General features: G+C 39.9%; 1 protein-coding gene across 2 annotated transcripts in view; it reads right to left on the reverse strand.

Moving 5' to 3' along the window:
* Positions 1–20,773, reverse strand: part of GAD1 (glutamate decarboxylase 1) — a 115,871-nt gene that overhangs the window by 91,254 nt on the left and 3,844 nt on the right. The window contains exon 3 of one of the 2 annotated variants that reach the window (XM_089690530.1): positions 16,097–16,159. The exons of the other annotated variant lie outside the window; for it this stretch is intronic. Coding sequence (XP_089546656.1) covers positions 16,097–16,159 — 63 coding nt within the window. The remainder of the gene's footprint in view (positions 1–16,096; positions 16,160–20,773) is intronic. 2 annotated transcript variants of the gene reach the window in all.

The raw sequence follows: 20,773 nt of genomic DNA on the forward strand, positions 1-20,773 counted from the left end.
ACATGGTGAGGTAAAATCATATGTTGACATTATTCTCTATGGCAATTTCACATCCTGAGAAAACTAAAGTGCAAGGCAGGAAAGGCCACACCAGTGCTGGGCTAGCCATGCAGGGAGAATAGGATTAGCCCATGTTTTGTTAGGGCATCCAGGACAAGATGACTGGTTTTCCATATAAGAAATAAAAAAAATTCACACATTACTCTGTCACTAAATTGCTTGAATAGAGCATTCAATAAATACTTGATGCTTCTGGCCATGAGGGAGCATGAGACATTTTCCCACTGTATATTCACCAACTCAGAGCTTACACAAGGCTTGGAATCCTAACTCTAATGGAAGAACAGAGCAGGGGGAGCAAAGAGAAGGTGAGTGTTAGTGGGTGGGGGGCAGGGGCGGACTGACAACTCATGGGGCCCCCTGGCAATAGGAAATCATGGGGCCCCTGTGTCCTCGCCCACACTCAAACCACACCCAAAAAAGCCTATGAAAGATACCAGGGGCATCTCATGGGGCCCCCTACTGACCCCGGACCCTCGGGCAGTGCCCAAGTGGCTAAATGGTCAGTCCGCCCCTGGTGGGGGGTTTCTCCCTCTTTGGAAAGGATGACAGGGCTTGATTTTTTAAGGTGCACTTATACTGTACTTTGAGCATTTCCTAACAGGCCCTGTTTTTAAGAATTTCTTTCACTGCACACAGTTTTAGTAAACACTGTTACAGGAACAATGATTTAATCACATATGCATGAATAAAGAATTTCTGAGACCTTTATCTTTTGGCAGTACTTAAACAGAACATATCAGGTACAGGATAAGGAAGATACCTTTATTGACTTGTTTTTGAATGTACATGTTCTAGGTCAAGTCATCCCTGTTCTTTCTTCAATACCTAGTGTGTCCCCAACCTAGACAATCATATGCATTTCAGTTGTTGGGCAAACAAATGTGCTCATGTTCTAGGTCATTGATTTTGTACAATGTAAAGCAAGGTTAAGAATAAGACCTCTGGTGTCTATACCTTTAAAAATAATACAGCCAAACAAACTCCAGACTTAAATTGAGCACTCTGGCCCTCCCTAAAAAGTTTGCAGGCATGGCGTTTCCTGATATCTACAAGTACCAAGCCGCAGCACACCTTAAAAGATTAGTGGACTGGCACAAACATGGCGTACTGAAAGAGTGGGTCACTCTGGAACAATCCAACTAGTTTCCTCCTGAACCGTCTACCCTGGTGTTTCCCCATACCAAGAAATTTCAACTCTCCTCAGTTCCCAATTTTAGGCAACCCCTTCTTTTCTTCAGGCACAGGCCCAGGCCCCTTCAGGAACCTCCAGGCTTGGAAACTATTTCAGGCCTCCAACTTTCTGTGCAACAACCAACGGCCTTCTTTGTAAACCCTCTACAGCAGACTAGGCCACTTTCCGACTGGACTTTTGGAGCGCCTCGCAGCACCACCATTTTCTCCTTACTCTCCCTGCCCCATTGGCCTTCCAAAGGCCGCTCACCCAATTCAAATCTTTGTGTGACTCACAAGAACTGCTCCACCATTCCTTATCCATCTTATACTCTCTTATCTCTCAACCTGCAGAGAACTACTATCCCTCTTTCTTAACCAAGTGGGAAGCAAATCTTAACCTTGCTCTCTCTCCACAACAAAGAAATAGGATTCTACTTCTTGCCCAGAAATCCTCAGTCTGCACACAACTTCAAGAAACCAGTTTTAGGATCCTCACTAAAACTACATAGACAATTCCCTAATTCCACAGATTTGTGCTGGCCATGTAAAAAGGCCATAGGCTTGATGTTAAATATTTTTGGTCCTGCCCACTACTGCAGACATTTGGGAAGGATGTCAAACTGATCACTCAGAAATTTAAATGTGACTTTAGTGTTCCCAGTTGCCCAGTGTTCATCCTGCACAATTCCCCAATATCACTCAAAACATACAAGAAATCCGTACTTTGCCATCTTGTAAATGAATCAAAGGCCTGCATGACCATGAAATGGAAGGACCCTAACCCTTCCCCTAGCCCTCTGGTTCTGCAAAATAGAGGACATAAACGACATGGAGGTCTTTGTCCTCTCACCCCAAAATAAGCATGGGATCTATTACAATACATGGTTTCACTGAAATTAATTCATTTTCTCTGATGATGGGAAGGCTGGTTTAGCTGGGGATCCCAATATCCCAACGGTGAACTCCACACTCAACCAATCTGATACCCCCTGACGGTGAGGTGGTCGTTTTGTCCCCTTTCTTGTTCCTGTCTTTCCCTTTTTCCCAAACACCTCCAGCCTCACCCCATTCCTTCCCTCCTTTTTTTTTCTATCACTCTCCCTTCCCCCATTCCCTAGTATTGACGCATCCTCCTTTTTATAATAATACAAAAAAAGGACACTCGGGGCTTGTACAAAGTCGGATTTCTTGTCTTGCATATATATACTGCATTTCTATTATGCAAAACACATGCTGTGCCTTGTTTTTAAAGATGGCTATCTTTATTTCCATGTACATGCTTTTGTGTGATTATAAATAAAAAATAAAAATACATAATAACACAGAGATAACACATTTGTGGCAGAAAGGAAGATAACCATATAGTCTATAGCTTTCTTTTGCTAAGTGATTTGCCAATGATAAAGTTTTAAATAAAAGCCGTCATTAGATCATGAGGCTGATTTACTAAAGTAACAGAATTTGTTCACCTGTCAGATAGTAAAGAATTATGTACAAATCATCAGCAGTGTTATTGTGGTTCAAAAGCATGCTTGCCCACAGCAAGCAGGTGTCATATGCACATAAAAAAGAGAGCAATCATGATTATATCAACCTGCTCCTCTATCTAATGATGTTATCATATGATGAGCAATCATGATCATGTCATCCTGCTCCTCTCCATGATGATGCCATGAAACAGCTGAATACACATTTGAAATACCTGCAGGTGAGCTATTTAACCTCATGCAGGATTCGTGTTTCTGTCCTTCAATTTCCTAAAATAAGATAGCCCCGTCACACAGCACAGCCAGGTGGATACCACTTACTGTTAAAGCTGAACTCTACACTGCAGGGCTTAACTGCTTGTTTGTGTCTAAGGGGCATGGAAAAGCAGGTTTACTTACCTGATCCTCCTCTCCTACAGAGTCTTCCATGCTCCTAGACTGGTACCTGTGGCCTCTTCTTCCCTGTGCTCCAGTGGTCCAAGGATCTCTGACATCATCATAACTGATGCAGGGTCCATAGCCTGTGAGGATGCCGAGGGATATTCAACTGCAGGAGCATGGGGGAGTGCCATCTGCCAGGGGAGCGGAGGATCAAGTAAGTAAAACTGCTTTTATTTTCCCCTAAACCAGGGGTCTTCAGTCCTTCTAAAGGAAAGGCCAGTTTACTGTCCTTCAGACTTTAGCGGGGCCAGACTGTGCCCAGTGCGAGTAAGCAATGACCGATCGTTGGTATTAAGGGGAGAAATAGTTGGTGTCATTGGGAGAATAATGCCCCATTTTTGTTGTCAGTGTAAGGAATTATGCCCCATCACTGGCATCAGTGGAAGGAATAGTGCCTCACTATTGGTGTCAGTAGCTGGAATCATGCCCCATTGTTGCTTTATAGGAAATTGAAGAAAGCTGATACCAAGTCAAATTCAGGTAGTAACCCTAGTTGCATTTTAAAAATGCCTTTAGTGATTTATTAAATAATACCTAGCTGGCTGTATTCATTTGTGTTTTGGTATGTGTCTGGTGTACAGCGTTTGGGTACCCTCCTGACAGGACTGCCCTGTACGTAGAGCTCTAGGTCTTGCACTGGTAATAAGTGACCTAAAAATCTATAAAATAATTGAATTAGATCAAAATGTTCTGACTACATTCTAGTCAGGTTTTATTTTCTTGTAGTATTCCATTACTCTTACAGCTATATGTATAAGTAAGAATAAAAACTACAAATGATTTTTATCTTTTCCAAATTAGTAGCTGTGATGTGCATACGGGACCCTGTGCTAGCTCAGATGTCATCCCACACTGATAGAAAGTAAGATTTTATCCTTATTGCTGTTCGCTGCCATCTCTGCTTTGGATAAAGGTGATAAGTGGGAATTTTTGTTTCAGACACAAATCCATTGTCTTATTCCTTATCCAAATTTGTCACATCAAGGACTTGGCACCAAATCTGATGCCAAGACAGAACTTGTGTATCTGTCTTGATAACCAGACATTTTAATACCTCCTGGCAGATGTGGTATGAGATAGTTTGTGTGAAAAAAAAAATCATCTTAAAGCGGCATGGTGTGTAGTCACTTTACAGACTATATATTTCTTATGGAAAAAAGGAATACATATTTAGTATTGCAAGGGAATTATGTGTTAGGTTATTTACACCTATAAAAGGTACAGGCAATGGTACTAGAAAAGAATGGACGGAGATCATATGTGACCATAACCAAGTTTTTATGTAACCCCCAGTATATCTTTGCTCCTATCTAACAGTGGGGGCGGCAAAGTGGCTTAGTGGTTAGCACGTTTGCCATGCAGTAAATGGGTCATGGGTTCGATTCCCAACCATGGCGCCTCCTGCATGGAGTTTGCATGTTCTCCTTGTACTTGCATCCTCCAGGTACTCCAGTTTTCTTCCACACTCCAAAGACATGCTGGTAGGTTAATTGGCTCCTGTATAAATTGTCCTAGTTTCATCCCTGGCCATGCGGGATCTACTGCATGGTAGGGGTTGGGGAAAGACCTGGCAACCTACCCTGTAAAATAATTGCTAAGAGAATTCATGGAAAAAGTTGCTTACGAGTGACAGTCTATGCAATCACCAAGGGTTGGATACAACTGAATGGATAGATAGATAGATAGATAGATAGATAGATAGATAGATAGATCTAACAGTGGGATTGATTTACTGAAACTGGAGAGTGCAAAATCTGGTGAAGTTCTGCATAGCAGCCAGTCAGCTTCCAGGTTTTTTTGACACAGCTTAATTGAACAAATTGAAGTTAGAAGCCGCCTGGCTACCATACACAACTACACCACATTTTGCACTCTACACTTTCTAGTTAAATCAAACTCTGTATATTCCACAATTGTATAACTGGACCTAAGCCAGTGATAAACTGTTTTATTCTGGTTAAGATGAAGTCAGGTCATTGGGAATGATCCTTTTAAAGAAAAGAGAGGAGAACAAAACTAGATTTTCTGCTAATAATAACCATTCAATATTATTGTTTCATTGTCCCATAAGGTGAATGATGAAATCTAATTAGTTACTATGGGCAAGAACTTCTTTGTTAATTTTCTGTTCTTCAGTTTTAGTGAATGACACCTGGGCTAAATTAAAGTGTTACTAAACCCAGGTCCCCGCATTCACTATATCTGGTCTCCCACCATACACAGAATATGAAATTCTATTACTTTAGTAAATATAAACTGCTAAATACCTTTTTCTCATTACCAGTATATACCAGTCATGTGATTTCTATCAGTATCCAGCAGAGCACTTGTTAAAGCTTGTAGGAGGAGTTTTCATTCTCCACTGATCGTCCTATGAGACTGCAGGACCCCTGACCCTCTGTTTTGACAGTGCTGATTTGCCCTGTGCTGATCACATGCGCTCCCCCAAGAAAAAATCTCTAGCAATACACATCAAACTGAGCATGTGCAGCTTGCCCTAAGGCTCTGTTCTATCAGTGGATGGATTGTGGACTGTGATAGAAGCGGAGAATCGGAGAAGACAGGATCAAACAGCCTTTTTACACAATGAAGAGGATTAACTCCTTAGGTTCCACAGTGAGTATAACAAGCATGCTTTACTGCATATACAGACTGATTTTACTGTTGTGGGTTTAGTAACACTTTAATGAATCAAAGAACAAAGTGCAATGTCCCATAGAAACCATTGTTCTAAGGATTGGAATTAGCTCCTTCAAAGTGAAACATTGCCATGTGCAAAAATGAGTTCTTCCAACTGCCTGGCACTCAGCGAAGAGGAGAAATAGCTTTGTTTTTCAGTATATAGCCAGTGTGCCATCTAGACTGTCCAGTCTAAAAAGCGATGTTACTGAAACTGTAATAAAACCTTGCTGCACAGAGCTGCAAGAGCAGAATCAATATAGCCTTTTATAACTAGCTCTCTCACCTGGGCCAAAGCTGTAGTTAAGTCATCTTTATTAGATTACCCAGATGTTACAGAAGCAGGCTAGTGGTGGTAAAGATATGAAATGCTTACCCGAAGCTATAGAATGCAAGTTCTCTGGTTTTCTAATCTTTGGTTATATGTCCTGAGGGTGCGGCATCATACACTGGCATCAGCGGTCATCAGTAAAAGTAAATGAAGACTCTGCTGATCCCTGCTCCCACAATGAAGAACTGCTAGGGGTGACATGACCTAGTCTTCTTGCTTCAGAACACATGATGCAGGAGTTGATTTTTATAGACCTGAAGCATTTGATGGTTTTACTACCCATTACTTGCCTTCCCAATTCTCAAGCAGTCTGTTAATGTGGACCCAAATTTGTAACTTAACACAAAAACTTTCATTTAAATACATTCCTCAATAGCTTCAAAGGATTACAAGCTCCACGAGCAGGGCCCCCATATTCCTTCTGTACTGAACTGTATTGTTGCTGTATGGTCTCCCGTTATATTGTAAAGCGCTGAGCATACTGTTGGCGCTATATAAACCCTGTATAATAATAATAGGTGTCCTGTCTGTGTGGAAATGCCAACTTATTTTGTAAAAGTAGCAGTTACATCATTACTGTGCTGTAAATAGCCTGTGCAAGGAAAGCTGTGGAAGGGACTCAGCAAGCTCTACCCACTACAGACTGACTGCAGAAAACTACAGGAGGGCGGAGACAAGACTAGTCACCCTGCTCAAGTAGAGATAGCAACAGTGACTGGTCTTTATTGCAGGAAGGTCTTGCACAGTCAAAGTTTCACACTGGATTACTGCACACATCTGGAGGAAATACACAAAACACACCAAGGTTCAAGTATGAATACGCATGATTATTGTATTTAGACAAGATTTACTTACCCCGGAGTACAGCTAAAGTGTGCTCAAAGAATGTGCTGAGGAATACTCAAACTATTGCAAAGATGAATGTGGAGATATTGGGATAATTCATCCCATTCTATCACTCTTTGCATCAACCTCAGTGTGGCATGAGAAAATGTTTAAACACAAAAGAGCCCAAAGGTGGGGTTATCAGTGGATTAAACAGCTTACTCTGGCAAAGCTTATTGGGAGCCATATCACAGAAATGTCTAGTATAGACAGAAATCTCTATTTGTTTTAACAGGTGTAATTTTATTAGTTGTTTATATTTTTCAATCCAAAACTTTAATTGAAACAATACCCAATATTCTTGCCATGAAGGTCATTGGATGTTTTTTGTATTGGGGTCAGGGGTGCATTTACCACAAGGCAAACAAGGCATTTGCCTAGGGCGGCATTTTTTAGGAAGGACAGCACTGCCCCTCAGAAGAAGGGATGGAAGAAAGGACACACACAGCATGGGGACCTGGTGGGTTCCAAGAGAGGCTGCGGGATTCATGACGGTGGATGCACAGCCTGACTCTCATTCCTGGGGATGTCCGGAGCTGTGAAGGTGAGTGTCTTTCTCTCTCTCACCATGGGGGGATAGTGGCTGGTGCTTGGGGGGCAGTGGTAGTGGAAGGCTGTCTCAGGTGGGGGGCAGGGGTGTTCTTGCTTCCTGCAGGGGGATGGGAGGGCACCGTTTTTTGTGTTGCCTAGGGCAGCACAAAACCTAAATACACCACTGATTGGGGTGTCAGCTGTCACCCTATGTTCTTGCATAGTCACCTTGTCAGATGTTAAATGTCACTAAACCCAATGACATCAGTTAGGATTTATATCAATATTAACAGGCTTCTAACTCAGATGTTAGAAGCAGTTATCTATATGACAATGATGGGATCAGTCTATATATTAAAAACTAGCAGTGTGATAATGTCACAAACATCATTACAGGAGTACAGTAAGACACATTCTCACATAGCAGACTCCATTCACACTGAGCTGAATGTTTTCAAGCATTTTTTTCAGGCGTCTTTGAGTTTTTTTTTCTTCTAGCAGATTTGTAAATAATATAGGATTTTTTGTTCAGATATTTTTCATTTAGGCATTTTTACTGTGGCCAATAGAAACAGAAATAGCTGCTGTTGGAGCTGAAAATGCCTGAAAAAAAAACTTGAAAAAATGCTTGAAAAAATGCTCATTCCCACTGTTCAGGTGTTTTCCATTCAAGTTTATAGGGATAAAATGCCCAGATCTGCCTAAAATGTAGTGCAAGTACTTTTTTCAGCGACAGACATTTTGCTATAGGAGACGAAATGCTCATATGTGAACAAGGGACATAGAAATGAATTGGATTTAGCTTGTTGAGCATTTCTGAGCATCAGGCGTTGAGCTGAAAAACATTGTTTTGTGAATGGAGCTGGAGGGTCATCTCTACAGTGATCCCCACATGGGATGGTCACACGGTCATATGGGGTCATTATTACTTGCAGTGTGCAGCATAACTGGGTTCAGCACATTCTCCTTCAACTCTCCTCCCTGGTACTATTGCCTCCATGTGGACTAAGGCTATGTCTGTCTCTGTGTATTATCAGTGATATTGAATAGGCTTTTTTTTTACCACTGATGGGATCACTGAAAGACTTATAAATTGTATGATTATTTGCAGACTGGACCAATCTGCATGTATGTATTCAAACAGAAAAAACTGTTTCCATAAATTACAAAAAATACATTCACTCATAAGTATTCTACATACAAGAATGATTTCCTCTCGAAGTGCAATAAGCACATTTGGGATTCCAAGTGACTGTGATTTCAAGATTGTCTGAATGTTTTAGTCCTGACTTATATTTCTCCTGTCTAAGGGAGCAGAATAATCTCTTTGTAGGGGTTGACAGATTTACATTAGAGCAGTCTCAGTCCTCTTGCTGTATTCTCTGCAAAGTGAAATACTGTAAATAAAAAATTCCAAAAGCCTGAAATCTCCTTGTAATGATCAAAGTATCTTCCATTTTGCTTGAGGTGATTGTAGCTGTATTAGTGCATTTGTGACAGAAACAATTGAGTACTGTCCGTGATACTTTTTTTATTTGCACTAACATACAATTGTATGTTAGTGCAAACAAAAAAAGTATCACGGACAGTACTCAATTGTTTCTTGTAATGATCACAAATGGTTGTAGCTGCAAGTCCTCAGATGAGAAAACAGAGCTGGTGGGTAATTATATCTGACTGCATCCCTTTCCATTGTTTGTTGGTTAGATGGACTACTTATATTTAAAATGGGTTTATTTGTAAGGGTTAGTTCATCAATTTACTGTTTATTTTTGCAAAAAAACATCCCCAAGTATTACAGTGTCAACATCACATTACTATGCAGTGCTCTGGTTTCTTTAAAAACAAAAAAAATGCTGATTTTTCAGCTGCTCATTTAATCGGTCTTCTTTCTTCCTGCAGATGGCAGGACATACTGAGCATTGGATGTGTGACCCCCAAAACTCTAGAACGCTGAGCTGTGAGAGAGAGTGGACTGTGCATGCGTGGATAGGGAATAAAGCTGAATGCTCAGTGGTGAGTTTTTGGGGCCATGCATCCAACACTTTGTACATTCTGTTTTCTGCATAGTGCATTGGATGCTATAAAGCTTGAAAATATTTTTGGCAAAAGTCAATAACGGTGAACTAACCCTTTACATTCAATTTCTAGCTCTATATCTGTGACAGTAGCTACCCACTGTTGTGGTGTCCAACCATCTCATACCACTAGTAAATGGAGTCTGGTACATTGAGCCAGTCCCTGACTTTTTCTGTTTAGAGTGCTTCAAGAGTAAAATTTCTGTGTCAGTTGACAAAACTTTGTTCCAGTTGACCTTGAAATTTTCGAGATGTATTAAAGTGGCATTAAAAAAGCAAGCATTTATTATATTGCAGTTTACCAATTCTTAGATATGGTGGCTGCATTAGCTTTCTTTTTTCTATGCTTTCTTTCCCTTATTTTCACCTGGTGATCTAGCAAGTAAGTCTGTTCTTTTTCAAAATAAAAAGCTCCCTTGGTGATGTAGTAGTTAGAAAGATGAGAAAAAACATTTGCCACTGACAGGGGTGCTTAAAATGATCAACATTTATTTATTTATGTAAAAATGTTTATGTATGTAATATTTATGTCAAACCTTTATCTCAAAAGGAATAAAAAACTGTTTCTGTGGCTGCTTATAAAGTATGAGCTGGAGTTTTATTTCAGTTTGTTAGAGTATCCGAAACTGCTAGTACATCAACTGTCCCCCCCCCACCCAGATTAACCCCTTCGCACTGGCGCCTCCCGGCCCTTTAAGGGTTTCAGAAGCCGGGAGGCGGGGCAGGGTTTAGGGTCAAGTGATCGGTCACATGATCGGGTAAGGTCCCGATCGAAAGAGGAGATCGGGACCTTTCCGTGAGTACTGGACATGTCTGCTGTGAGCGCGCAGGGTGTGCGCTCTCAGCACATATGTTCTTTTTTAATAGAATGCAAATGTGTGGCCGCTTGGCGTCTAGGCCCAGATGCCAGGAGGCCGCACATTTGCGTTCGGCCAGCGTGAAGAGGTTAATAGTGGTGCTACTCAAAGGTGCCCTATGCTCATTCATTCATTCAGTACTGTAGTACAAAAGGCGCATTAGTGTCCAGATCATCAGGTGAAAGAGGGAAATTAAGCCAAAAAAAAGAAAAGTAATGCAGTCACCACATCTAATGATTGGTAAGCTGCAGTATAATAAATGTTTGGTTTGGGGCTTAACCCCTTTGCGCCGGCCGCACACAAATGTGCGGCCGCCCGGCGTCTGGGCCTAGACGCCGAGCGGCCGCACATTTGCGTCCATGTAACTAAATACATATGTGCTGAGAGCGCGCGCCCTGCGCGCTCCCAGCACACATGTGTGGTACTCACGGAAAGGTCCCGGTCCGCTCTTTCGAACGGGACCTTTCCCGATCATGTGACCGCCGTGACGCGTGATTCCTAAACCACGCTTCCCGGCGTCTGAATCTCTTAAAGGGCCGGGAGGCATCGGCGGGAAGGGGTTAAAGAATATGTAAGCCCAACATTTCATATTTCTGATATGTGCCTGCTGTACCATATACATGAATTAAAATGTATTCTGTTCTCTTTGTATTGCTTCCTTGAAATCCCTGGTGATCCTACTAGTCACTCTGCTTTCCTATCAAAAACTGAACCACACTTAGGCTAGAAAAATGTGTGACCATGTATTTCTATGGAACTCTTCATGCTGATCAGCCGCAGGTCCAATGTGTTTTTCAAAGTCCTGCTTGCTGCATTTTTGGTGCAGGTTTAATTCAGTAAAAAAACACACTTCCACATTGAAATCAATGGAAAATTTGGCAAAAACGCACCTGCGTTGCGTTTTTGGTGTGGTTTTGAGTCAGATGTCCTTTAAAAAAAGCCCCACAAATGCAGTAAAAACGCAGCAAAAACACAGATCAGTGTGAAAGTAGCCTAAGAAGGAGAGAACAGTGTGGTCCTTTTTTTAGCTGTGTTGGGAACTCATTCCTGCTCTTCTCCAATGATCAGACTTCTGCTGATATGCATTCCCTCTGCACAGCCATTTACTGGGAAGTTTGCTATACTACTGTTTCTCCTCCCTGACCTTTTATGCAACTGAGAACAGAGGGTATGTGATCATTTCTGTCCACAGTTTAGGCGAGTTTAGGAGAGTTTAGCATTTTTTATGCCAGAAAGCTCCAATAAAAACCACAAACTTTTTTTTCCTGCCTCTAAACGCTGAGCTTAAAGTGTTACTAAGCCAACAACAGTAAAATCAGTCTGTATATGCGTTAAAGCGTGCTTGTTATACTCACTGTAGAACCTAAGAGGTTAATCCTCTGCATTGTGTATAAAGGCTGTTTGATCCTGACTTCTGTGATCCTCCCCTTCTTCCAGTGTCCAGCTCTTATCTCCTGATAAGATATATCATGTGGAATCACTCTGCACATACTCAGTTTGGTGTGTATTGCTAGGGAGTTTTTTTTTCTTGGGAGAGTGCATATGATCAGCACTGTACAGACAGGGGTTCTGCATCCTCCAGGAGCAAAATGAAAACTCCTCCTACAAGCTTTAACATATGTGCTCAGCTGGACACTGATAGAAGTTACAAGACTGCTCTAACTTCTGATGAGAAAAGGTATTTAGCAGTTTATATTTACTAAAATAATTACATTTCCATGTTCTGTATACTGTGGGAGACCAGGTATAGTGAATGCAGGGTCCTGGGTTTAGTAACACTTTAAAATATCAAATGTACCAAAGGAAAGGTACAGTGCATAAAGTAATCAATATCTGAAATTCATCTAAAGCATCATAATCCTCAATCAGATTAAAATCATAATCATCGGAAAGGTAGTAAAAGTAATCATATATGTGAGTCCCAATATGTGAACTCTGTAACGTGAAGGTGCTATTCAAAATCCAGCTGGTTGTGCGCATAAATACTGGAAAACAGGAATCAACCATAAAGTGGGAAGTGCTTATCATCCGGTGGTGTGCGATAGATTAGTGGGATTACAAACTCACCAGAATCGCAATTTTAATGCGCATTAGCCAATAATTGGTACGTTTGATTTTATTGAGAGGACTTGTAGTTCCTTTTTTGGTGCATTTAGCTGCTTTTTGTGTTAGCGCTCACTGACTTTCTTTGTGTTAACACTTTAAAATATGCCTCTAATTGCCCTAATGTGCATGGACTCAGGATAACACTGAGCTACTTCAATAGGAAAAACACGAAGCTCCTTTAGAAGCAGCGATTTTTTAAGTCAGTGTGCATGGAGCCTAAAAAGGTGAAAAAGGTATTTATAAAGTTTTTTTTATATGTATACATAAATGTTTTGCCTTTCATTTCTACGGGTTGTTTTACAAGGTGAAGGTTCACATATACAGTAACAATTTTACATAATTATAATCATAATAGCCACAGCAGATTTGTAGACCCGAGAACTCCAGCATAGGCATGTTACCACCAAGAGGCACCCAGAGAGACATAGGAAGGGGCCAAGTAGTTTAACACTCCTGTGTCTTCCAATAATGTAAATACCAGTTTTGGATAGGATGACCCTTTAATACACTGAGCTACACCTGCAGCAATGGGTGTGGAGACAGGTACACTGATGACTTGCTGTACTAGCTCAATTTGCTTTAGTAAATGACAAAGATCAGAGACAGACAGACCCCCTCCCCCTCCCCTCCAGACATACTGCTAGCAATAATCACAAAATGGCCCATTAAATCCATCCCAGATTCTATTTATAGAGCACATCCACCTTTAGAATAATCACTCCTTGCAGTAAGTCTATGGCACATTTCCATCCCCTTCCCCAATCCTTATCCTCTTGGAGCAGCACAATATGAGAACACTGTGCTGGATAGATAATATTTATGTGATATACTCTGTGTCTCTGGCTTGTAGGGCTTGTTAGTGATTTGCTAAAAAAAAAAAAAAAAAAAAAAAAAAGATAACAAAAAAAAAAAATGATTGTGGCAACAGAATATACAAGCAGATATCAGAATGTGGGAGGAAGAAATGTCTGGATGGGAATGGGTTCAGGGGGTCCTATGGAAAGGCTATCTCTCCCAAGCAGGTCTGACTGCTGGCTCTCTAATGTGTTTGTCATTAATCTTTCTTCCCCGGGGATCGCTGTTTTGTAGTGAGATAAGCTGGAGAAATTTTCAGCACTCCATGATCGGACAGCTCCCTTCGCAGCCACAATCCCACTGGGCTCTCCGAGCCATTCTCCGCGATAACCTATGCCAAGTCCCAGATTGCTGCACCACGCCTGCATTACACGGATGATTAGCGCCACATAATGAGGTGCCATAATGAAGTGCTGTTGGATCTCCATCAACGAATACGGTCATCTTTAAATGTCACTCGATTAAAGAATAGAAAAAAAAAACAAATGATAAAAAAATGTATATATATATATATATATATATATATATATATATATATATATATGAAATGTTTTAGATCCAAAATATTGCAATCCAAATTGAATCCAATATATTCGTTTAATTGTGGTGTTGTCGCATTTAAAATCTTTGCACTCCCTTCATTTCAACATTTTCTATCACTAAATTACCATAAATAGATGTAAAGAATTCCAACAATCATTTGATTATATTTATCCAATCATCATCTCAACAGCAAATATGAATCCGTTAATTCAGTTCAGTTTAGGGCCAATGAATGAAGCTTTAGCACAAAGGATAATTTGTATTTTAGCCATGTGACTGTAAATTTAAATCTTTTTGTGGCTAAAAAAAAAAACCTGCCACTTTATATATAAAAAAAATATCCTTACTCTTACTTTAGTGTTACGCTGAAAATAAACTATTTTTATTAAAATATTAAGGATCCTTATTCTGATGTTTTAGCTTTGTGAATGTAGTCTTCTAAACGCTGACAGTTTTGTTACTATTTTTTTCCTTGCTAACATAGGGCTAAAGTGAGCAACATTTGTGTAGAAGGAACTAAAGGTTGCCAGCATAATGAAGCAAACTGATTACATAATTAGTCTGGTTGAAAAAGAAAAGACACAAGTCCACCCAATTCAACCCACAGAGAAAAAAGATAACCACACACACACAAACACACACAAATAGAAAACCTCCATATACACAATCCTACACGCACAGTTGATCCAGAGGAAGACAATCTAATCTGTCAATGATAATAAAGAATCTGGTTGCAAAGAATCACATTTCATTTAGATTTTCGATTTGAATAGATTGAGTATGCATGTAAGTGTTTCAGAAATCATTTTTTTTTAATTGGGACAACAAACTACTAATTGAGAGAAGAAAAGAAGCACAAAAGTTGAACTTCTGGTCTTAACAATCATGTTTTATTAAAAAAAAAAAAAAAAACGAAACAAGAATTAGAATTGGTCACTATGGGCAGCAACTGAACTTTTTTGGTCATTTGTTTTCTCTATAAATCTTCCCTTACTGGCTGTGTTACACATCACTGCCCTGGTGACCATTATCATTTAGCATGATCTGAATAGAAAGAATCTCAATATATCTAGTATCCATTAGATAAATAACATAATATATACAATAGATGCCATGGAGGTTATTTACTAAAACTAAAGGGTGCAAAATCCGGTGCAGCTCTTTACAGAAACCAATCAGCTTCCAGGTTTTATTGCCAAAATGTAATTGAATAAACTGAAGTTAGAAGCTGATTGGCTACCATACACACCTGCACCAGAGTGCACTAGTTTTAGTTAATCTCCCCCAATATATCTTAGTATCACTTCGTTACACTTGCTAGAAATATCTCCATCTCCAGTGGACTGCCGCGTGGATTTGTGAAAAATAAAGTCACTAAAAAGTCGGACTTTTGCCCTTTGCAACCAATCAGATCTCCTCTACATCATGTAACCTGCACTATAGAGAAATGCAACAGGGAATTTGACTGTTAGCCCTTCTAAGAGCTGAACAAAGAGTAGTCTTGGGGACAGGTAAGTAGTTGTGTTTGTCCCTTTGTGATCACCGTTCAGGCTGGACCTAAATAATTTGTATTAAAGCCTCAAGACATAAATCATTCAAACACATTCATAGCAGAAAATATTACATTTATATTTCCTACAGAAAATAATTTTTTACAAAAAATAAATTGAAAAAAAACTTTGAACATGACAGAACAATTAAATGTCAATTTTATAAGCGAAAAACAAATTTAAACCCTTTTGTTTGCGATCATATTTCATCCATACGTGATGACACCGCTAGCACATCCTGTTTCCATCCAGCAGAGGGCGCTCAGACCCTTGTGGCTCGTCCCTGACAAAGCTTGTAGGTAAGTTTGAATTGGATAATATATTAATGAATGGGATTTATTACAATAAATGAGATGATGTCATGGCTTGGCCCAGGCTTTATTTATGTCTCATCGCACAAATCATTCTTCTACCTGCTTTCACTCCTTTTAATAGGCATGACCCTGTGTAATGTATTAGGCTAGATGAGCTTCACACATCAGGTTGGGAGGTAAAACAGAAAACAATGAGCACCTACCGCAGATCTTTAGTCCCAGCTTTTTCGTACACCCGTGAGCCACCCCACACCAGGTGTCATAAGCTGCAAACAAAATACAATGTATAAGACATCACTCAATACAAGGCTGACAGCTGTGTATACACATTTCTTCTTCAGGCATGTCATTGTCCAGGAAAATATCTCGGTGCAAACAGACAGGAGAGGAAACGTTTGGCTGCTGGACATAACTCAGCACCTACTAACTGGGAATATCATGGAACTACAAATCCCAGCATAGCCTGCTAGTTATCCTGTAGTGTCAATGCATTTAATTAAATACAATTCCCTTCACTTTCCCTCCCTTCTTTCCTTTCCCGACCTACCAGTTCATCGTCATATCTTCCCCTCCCAGATCCCCCTTTTTCATTTCTGCCCCCTCCCAACTTCTCTCTCTCCCTCCTCTCCTTCTTCTTCCATCCTTTCTTCTTCCCCTGCCTCTCTCTCCCCTTCCCCTCCCTCCATCTCCCCTTCTGCATTGTCTTTTTCCTCCTACAGCTCTTCCGCCCTCTCTCTCTCTCCCCCCCCCCCCCCCTTTCTCTATTTCTCCCTTTTTCTCCCTTTTTTCTTTCTTTCTTTCTTCTCTCTCTCTCTCTCTCTCTCTCTCTCTCTCTCTCTTTCTCCCCTCCTTCTTCTCCCTCTATTTCCTTCTCAACACTACCTCTCTCTTTTATTCCCATTCTTCCTTTTTTCACCTACTTTTCCTGTCTCTTTCACATTCGTTCTTTCTTTAAAACTCTTCCCTATATATCTCCATCTGTCTCTCTCTCCTCTCCTTCTACCTCTTCTGCCCTCCCAGCACTACCTTTTTCTCTTGTCCCCATTCTTTCTTTTTTACTTCCCTTTCCTTTCTCTTTTTCTTTCACTTCCATGTTTCTTTCTTTTCACCACTTCTCTACCTTTATCTCTTTTTTTCCTCCCTCTTCTCCTTCCTCCCTTTCATTTCCCCCTCCCTCTCTCTTCCCTTCTCCATGATCTGCTCCCTTTCTTCCCACCAGCCTCTATCTCCCCCTTCCTCTTTGTCTCTCTCCTCCCCCATTTCTTTCACCCCCACATCCCTTCCATGCCACTCCTACCTTCCACTTTTTTTTTCCTTCTCTCTCTCTCTCTCTCTCTCTCTTCCTTTCCTTCTGTTGCCTTTTCTACACTACTCTTTATTCTCATTCTTCATTTTTGCCTCCTTTTCCATTCTGTTTTTATTTCTTCTGCATACTAAATTTCTTTAACGCCCTTCCCTATGTGTCTCCCTCTGTCTCTTCCTCCTCTCCTTTTTACTCTCCCCTTCTTTCTGCTTTTTCTGTCTCTCTTTACCCTTCTTCTTTGTCTCTCTCTTCTTTCAGTCCTCAATTCTACCTTTCTTTACCCCCCCTCCATTTCCTCTCCCTCCCTATCTTCCCGTATCTCCTTCTCTCTCCCCTTTTTCTGTCTCCCTCCTTTCATTCTTTCTACCCCCCTTTCTCTTTTTTTCTCCGATTCCACCCATCTCTCTTCTTTTATTTATTTATTTATTTATTTATTTCTCACCTTTCCTCTACCTCTCTGCCCTCACACCTCTCACTCTCCTTTATCATCTCATCTCGCCCCTTCTTTTTACTTCTGGGCCAACATCTTTCTTTCTTTCTTTCTTTCTTTCTTTCTTTCTTTCTTTCTTTCTTTCTCTCTCTCTTTCTTTCTTTCTTTCTTTCTTTCCTTCTCTTTCTTTCTTTCTTTCTTTCTTTCTTTCTTTCTTTCTTTCTTTCTTTCTTTCTTTCTTTCTTTCTTTCTCTTTCCTTCTTTCTTTCTTTCCTTCTCTTTCTTTCTCTCTCCCCCCCTCTCTCTCTCTCTCTCTCCCTTTTCTCTTATTTTCTCCCCTGTTCTCTCTTTCTCTCCCCTAAAAACGATTAGAAATAGGTAATTCTTCAGTATTTAGTATTGTCAAGTCCTTGCAATAAAATATTGGGAATCCGACTGGGATTGGTATACACTATAGCCGCCTCGTAGATGGTGTCGCTCCTGGTGGTGATGTGTATGGTCAGCCCCAGTGTGCAGGATGCCATTTCTAAGCATAGTTTTCTATAAAAAAATATTGGCAGTCTATGGGGGGGGGTTGGACATTGAGGAGCCCAGACACAACATATCCAGATAAGAGGGTGGAATCCTCCCCAGCTGTGTCCGGCCTGATATGGATTCCTTGGTTCAGCTCCAGCACTAACCTACCATGAAATGGGGGTCAGCAGGAATTCATTGTCTGGATAATGGCATTGACTAGCTGATCAGGATCGTCCAGACAGGCTTCACTGCACACCGGCAAGAAATACTCCGGTTAATCCCAAATATATGCATATTTCCTTCTGGAGCTGAACCAATGGCCGGCGAGGTGGCCTATATCCCTCTGTGACCAAAGGCATAGGCCGCCAACCTGGCCATTGAGGGGTTAATGCAACCCGAAATTCTGAAGACTTCATCTGTCACAAAGCGCAGTAACTTATAGAGCTCCGAAAGGTCGTTTTCTCTTGTAATTCTGTATGATTGACCATATCGGCTATTGATGGATGTTTCTGGATTTTCGTATAGGGACATATATATATATATATATATATATATATATATATATATATATATATCACCACAATCAAATATTCGTTTATGTGGGTATAAAATGATTAGAACTATCCGAAATATCTAATAAAGCTGAGTAAAAGCAATCCAAACAAAGATAAATCACCTCTTAGTTTTCATGATGGGAAATGTATTACAGAGATTTTACATATAACGAACAATGGGTAGATAGATAGATAGATAGATAGATAGATAGATAGATAGATAGATAGATAGATAGAAATATAGATAGATAGATAGATAGATAGATAGATAGATAGATAGATAGATAGATAGATAAGGTTATTTAGGTAGACAGATAAGAATAGATTAAATCACCACAATCCAAATATTCCCATATATAGGTATACAATGAATAGAACTATTCGAAATATCTATTAAGTATGAGATATAGCAATCTGAACAATGATAAATCATCAATCAGTTTTCATGATGGGAAATGTATTAGAGTAATTTTACATACAACGAACAACGGGCAGAGAGATAGATAGATAGATAGATAGATAGATAGATAGATGGATAGATAGATAGATAGATAGATAGATATGGATAGACAGATAGATAGATAGATAGATAGATAGATAGATAGATAGAGATATATATGGATAGATAGGTGGATAAATAGATAGATAGATAGATAGATAGATAGATAGATAGATAGATAGATAGATAGATAGATAGAGATATATATGGATAGATAGATAGATAGATAGATAGATAGATAGATAGATAGATAGATAGATAGATAGATAGATAGATAGATATTTAGGTTATTTAGGTTGGCAGATTATAGAATTCCCCCACAGAGAAATAGGATTGTAATACAGGAAAAATTAGAAACAGATAGATGGATCAATGACACAGCTTCAGATAGACAGACAAACAGATATATAAACACACACACACACACACACACACACACACACACACACACACACACACACACATATATATATATATATAAAAGCGTAGAATAAGAATAGAACAGAATAAGAAATACATCAATAAACCAAGTGACAGATGATAAGTAGATAATACATAGAAGGATTGATAAATTTATATATGAATCTTATAAAAATATATAAATAAATGTCTAGTAGAACAAGATATATACATAAATAGATCTAGATTGGAAGATGATAGAAAGATAGAATATAAGACAGATAGATAAATAGATAGATAGGTAGACAGACAGATAGATAGATAGATAGATAGATAGATAGATAGATAGATAGATAGATAGATAGATAGATAGATAGATGACATTCAGGTTGATGGATAAAGGGTTGATAAAAGCAAACAGTCAGGTAGACAGATATTAAAGAACATCCAGACAGACATCCAGACAGACAGACAGATGACTTCTATAGTCCGGTGCCATGCAGAGATGCCATTCTCTGTCCCTGTAATGATATTCATGCCTTTGAGAAGTACAAGACAATAGATTATCTAAACTGCCCTGTTTGTATCGATTTTGCATGTGCTCTCTGCTCTTCATTATCTTTTCAATTTACACTTTCTGCATCCTCCTGTCCATAGTATCCCACCTCTCCCACGATGCCACTGTCCCCTCTCCCATAGGGCAAGTCCCCATCATGAATATATATATTAGGGAGGTGAGGTGATGTAACTGGAAATTCACGCATGAATGAGAGCCCATCGCAGTGTCCATACATCAGTAATATAAAGCACACACAGCTCAGGATTCCAGCCACCCTGTACAGAATAGGAAGGACAGGAGTCAGGGGGTATCTACACCCACAGCACAGTCTGGGGCAATGGTCACCCTGGAGAGGTGGCAGCATTGTCTCTGCTGTATCATGTATCTATGGCTGTCACCTATAACGAATATTCGCCTCTGGATTCATAAGCACAATATTACTCAGTAGTAACATGTCACATCATTTGGGATCTATGGGATTTCACAAAAAAATAACCAAGCAATTAAATGACATTATAAACAAATACACTTAAAATTAATTTGTTATAAAGCAGCGTACGACTTTTCAGGAGGGAAGAGCTCAGAAATTAAAAACGTGTCGTATTTATCATGTTAAGTAT

The sequence above is a fragment of the Staurois parvus genome, unplaced genomic scaffold, assembly GCF_062004578.1.
Source record: "Staurois parvus isolate SC_StPar_1 unplaced genomic scaffold, SC_StPar_1.0 ptg000530l, whole genome shotgun sequence".
Lineage (NCBI taxonomy): Eukaryota > Metazoa > Chordata > Amphibia > Anura > Ranidae > Staurois > Staurois parvus.